This window comes from Alosa alosa, chromosome 15 (assembly GCF_017589495.1).
Source record: "Alosa alosa isolate M-15738 ecotype Scorff River chromosome 15, AALO_Geno_1.1, whole genome shotgun sequence".
Lineage (NCBI taxonomy): Eukaryota > Metazoa > Chordata > Actinopteri > Clupeiformes > Clupeidae > Alosa > Alosa alosa.
Window position 1 is genome coordinate 4,463,271 of NC_063203.1, and position 5,008 is coordinate 4,468,278.

General features: G+C 41.1%; 1 protein-coding gene across 1 annotated transcript; it reads left to right on the forward strand.

The window, feature by feature from the left end:
* The first annotated feature begins 676 nt into the window (after nucleotides 1-676).
* LOC125308741 lies at nucleotides 677-2,709 on the forward strand. The gene is made up of 2 exons (XM_048265319.1): nucleotides 677-1,013; nucleotides 1,152-2,709. The coding sequence occupies exon 2, from the start codon at nucleotides 1,381-1,383 to the stop codon at nucleotides 2,254-2,256; it is 876 nt and encodes a 291-aa protein (XP_048121276.1). The 5' UTR covers nucleotides 677-1,013; nucleotides 1,152-1,380; the 3' UTR covers nucleotides 2,257-2,709.
* The last annotated feature ends 2,299 nt before the right edge of the window (nucleotides 2,710-5,008 follow it).

The following is a 5,008-nucleotide window of genomic DNA, read 5'->3' on the forward strand; positions in this document are numbered from 1 at the left end:
TAAAGGAAACCACCTCTGAACTGTATTAGACGATTGTCTCGTTGAATTGATATGAGTATAACTATTCAATGTTCTCAAATTGAATCAAATGTGTAGGCTACTAGGCTATATGTTCTGGTGTATGTAACGTTAAGGGACAGGACTCCTCGAAGGCCGTTGGCAATAGCCATGCCTTCTTAGCTCGCAAAGGAAACTCGCGGTTCGTTTAAAAAGAAGCCGACTTGTTGTACAACTTTCTTTGGCCCTACGAAAGCGATAGCATGGACAGTTAGCTTGTTTAGTTCCATTGTTGCGAAGCCTGCTTCCAGAGAGAGAGGGTGAGATCTGAGGAGATTGGGCAACAATGAAAAGGGGAAATCAAGTTGAGTTTTTTTTCTCTCTCACACAGATACAGAAGACGTCTGATGATAAAAATGACCATGGTGGAGATAAAGCTAGTGCTAGTGCAACCCAGCAGACCATCACTACCGCCTTTCTTACTGCTTCTAAGTACAAAATGGATTCAAAGGAGCAATTGGTCAAGGAGCAGGCCATCGCGAGGACTTTATACAAATGATAGAGACAATTGACAAGAAACTAACAATTCCAAAGAAAACAAAAATTAGCAATTTAGTTGAAACTGAATATGAACACGAAAGACACAATTTAAAAAAAAAAATGGCTGCTGCCAGGAGGGTCAGCATAGGCCTTGACATGTGGACAAAAAAAGGACTGACTGCCTCATTCCTTGCTATAAGCGCATGCTACCATTGTGTTGAACATAGTTAACCTGTGCACATATTGTTGGCCCTTGAACAAGTAGCTCACCCACACACTGCACAGTCTATTAAGGCATGTGTGGACAAATGTATGCAAGAGTGGGCCATACCAAAGGAGAAGATCCTGACTGTAATAACGGACAATGGGAGTAACATGGTGGCAGCTTTTAAAAACACCACAGCAGAAGAAACCAGCTCTGAAGATGACTCCCCTGGGTTCTCGATGGAAAGTGACTCTGAAATTGATGACCAGCGGTGAGCCATGTTTACTTAATTTTTTTACATGATGATCAATTATCACATGAATGATTTCCCCCCTGCCACACACTACATATACACACACACCAGTCACTTTATTAGGTTTGGACTTATTTGGTTGTCTTTTCTTGTTAGGTACCATCATGTCGACATGGAAATGGCCCGGACACCGTGCGTGGTGCATACCATACAACTTGTGGTCCACATGACGTAGAAAGAAACAACGGTCAAAAGAGTCCTCGATAAAGCAAGGTCTGTGGTGAGGCTCTTTCGCAAGTCCTCAGTAGCAACACAGAGGTTACTGGACCAGTGTGGTGTTATTGTTGTAAATGACTGCCCCACACGCTGGTCAAGCACATTCAACATGGTCACACGACTCCTCACAGTCAAAGATGCAGTCTGTCAAATCTCAAATGACATGGGATGGGACAGTTTGCTTACTAGTGAGTGGCAAAAGCTTTCATCATTGCATGACCTACTGCTGCCTTTTGCGGAACACACTAAAACCCTACAGAGTGACACTACATCTATGTCCCTAGTGGTTCCTGCCCTCTTTGATCTGCTGAGCCACCTAGCTGACTTTGCAGAGAACACTCGGTACAGAGACCCCGCCACTCTTGCAGAGAAAATGAGATCAAATCTGAACCTACGTTTTGCTTGCCTTTTGGATTCAAACGATGAGAAGTTCTCACCACTTGCAGCAGCTGCCTGCTTTGTCAACCCGACTGTCTGTGAAATACTTGTTAATATTGATGTAGCTGATGGAAATATCCAGGAACTGCTGAAACAGGCAGAAGACTATGTGGTCAAATGCACTTCCCCACACACAAGACAGGAGGACTCAGGACTTCAGGAGTCTGAAGATGATGAAGTTGTTGAGGAACCAGAAGCAGCGCCATCCTCAAAGCAGCCGGTGTTTAGGTTTCTTTCAAAATGCCGTACCACAAGGCCTAAACAGAAAACCTCCACAACCAGCATCAGGCAGCAGATCATTAAGTACAAGGAAGAACTTTCACATCCCATCACTGAGGACACAGGAACAGACTTCTGGCTGGAAAAGAGTGACAGTTTTTATCACAGTTTGAAACCTTTTGCATTAGACTTGTTGGCTATGCCAGCTTCTCAAGCTTTTGCAGAAAGAGTATTCAGCATCACAGGTGATCTCACAAGAGGACGGCGCAACAGAGGAAGGGTCAGATTGGAGCGAAGTGCTTTCCTTAAAATGAACAGAAACAAATAGAACCGTTGTATTCACTGCTATTTACAGCATTCCTGTAGCAGTATGTGCACAGCTTAGAGAATTACTGGTCTGGTATTTGTTTTGTTTTTTGTTTCATATGAGAGCAGAGATGTTTTTGTTCCATGCAATAATGACATTACAGCTTAGCATTTCATTTAAATATGTTTTGTTTTTTTACTTTTCAAATCTTTGTGCATTGTGTGCAAAATCAGAGTAATTGATGAAGAAAAGCAGTCTGCTTTTTAGTTTAATGTGATCTTTACCTGTACTTCCAATGCCAAGAGAGCAGGGTTTTTTCATTTACTTGAACATTGAGGAGTATTTTTTTGGTAGTGTGTGCAATGGCATTACAGCCAATCTTTTATTCTACATTTGAGAATTGCACTAATCTGTTCAAATCTTGTTGATTTTGTAAGGCATTCGAGCCTAGCAGTTATTTAACTTCTCTTGAGGTATGTGAACGTATGTAATGTTAACAGTAGTGAATTTTCTGTATTTAGATACCTTGTGCAATGGCATTACAACCAATAGTTTTTTTTTTTTTTTTTTTTTTGAGAATTGCACTTTATTTTTCTTAATGTTTTTTGAGTGGTTTATCCATTTCAATAATAACATCTTGAAAATGTTATATGCATTGCATATCATTCAGGGAGAATGCACTTCTTTTTCAGGGAGCAAAGCCACAGTTAATGGTTTTGAAATTCAAAATAAAATACATGTTTTGTATCTGTAACTGTTCAATCTGTGTCTATAGATAGATAGATAGATACTTTATTGATCCCCAAGGGGAAATTCAAATCTAGACTAAGACTAAACTAGGACTAAAAGACTTAACCCTTTAGGCGCCAGAGGGTTTTTTTTTTCGAAACGTTCGATTTTGACATCTTCATTTCAAAAGGCTATATCTTAAAAGTGATAAGAGATACAGACTTTCTGTAAATTAGAGAAATATTAAGGATGACCCAAAGTTTATGTAGGGATTAAATGTTTATATCTAATTTGCATATTATGACGTCATATGGTGGCGGCCATCTTGGATTATAGAATTTTCATGAAAAGTCGCATGTTTGAATGATAAAATGCACCACTTCTTTCCCCCCAAAATGTCCCTCACCTTCTGTATGCTATATTGCACAATACTGAATGCTCAGGTAAATAGTAAGTAGTGAACAAACTGTGTAAATCATTACTAATAAATGGCAGAAACAAACCAAATGCATGTAGCGGTAGACTGGCCTTTTGCTGTAGAGATTTTCTATTTACTACATACAGTAGGCACTCTGATTCCATGTATGGGGCACATATATATTATTCAGATGACACACAAACACAAGTAGACAAGACCTGTTTAGTTCAAAAGCTCATTTGCCACGGCAAGGCACAGATCAGGAGTGAGATGACGAGACAAGACAAGAGACAATGTTAGTATTTTTTTTTTTCTTTTTTGTTGTTTTGTTGATGTTTTTGTTTTTTTTTTTCTTAGCTGACAAAAGACACACACATCACAAGGACATGAACACACAAAAAGGAACACATAGTGTATGTCCTAAATGATCAGGGAAATAGATAGCAAATCAATAGTGTAAATCATTACTAATAAATGGCTGACTTTTTTTTTTTTTTATAGCAGGCCTTTTTGCTGTAGAGATAATGACTCCCTATCCCTATCCATACAGGGCCGGCATTCCCATCATCTTGTGATAGACTATGCATGACCTAATGTGTGTGTGTGTGTGTGTGTGTGGGAGAGGGAGAGAGGCGTGCCACCACCTCCACCATCACGAGCAGCATGGCCAGATCTGCCTCGCGCCCCAGTGGAGAGAATTTTTTGCGCAGCTCGGACTAGGCCTAATGTCATTCTCATTCGACTCCCCACACTGCCACTCGTTCCCCCTAACTGTCCTATGAGCACCGACCTCGTCTAACATACCCAGTGGCATTAGACAAAGGCTCCTGCGTTACTGTCGCCGCGATTGTGGAGGGCACACGTTCAGAAGACAGAAGCTAAGCTATGGACATGCTACCTCCCAGCCTCGTTAAGCCCACACCACTAACACCCTGCTAACTTCCGATGAACACTCCGAACCCGTGAAACATTATTCCCACCAGTGACATTGGGCAAACGATTCAACGTTTGTGCTTGGTGTAAGCTAAACTATGGAGTAAACTCTCACTTTGTCCAGCTGCATCATTGCAAGGCAGGGACGCATCTGAAGCCTCACTAAACGAATCACCGTCATTTCCTGAAGGCAGATATTCCCCTTCAGAATCAGGGTCCGCGAATAGAAGACCCAACACTTCATTTCAGGTAAACTTTTTTTGATGCCATTAGGCGATAATCTAATGCAAATACTGCGACGCTGGCGTTGACAATATCGGCTCTGACAAAGTGGCTCACACGCACACTAGCTCCGGTATTGTACGCACTGATTCAATGCAGCTGTAGCGCGAAAGTTTTGTTTAAAGAGTGCCCTTTTTTCGACTCGGGGATGACGTATGACATGTCTGCCATCTAGTGGAGTGGAGGTCGAACGAAATATGACACCCTATTTGACTAAATCGGCCGTTTTATTCAGTACCGCATCTTGTCGACTGTGGCGCCTAGAGGGTTAAGACTAGACTAAGACTAAAACTCTTTTGACATTTAGTCGACAAAAACTAGACTAAGACTAAAAGATTTCAGATGACTAAAATATGACTAAAACTAAATGGTGTGTTATTCAAAAGACTAAGACTAAATCAGAATTTGCTG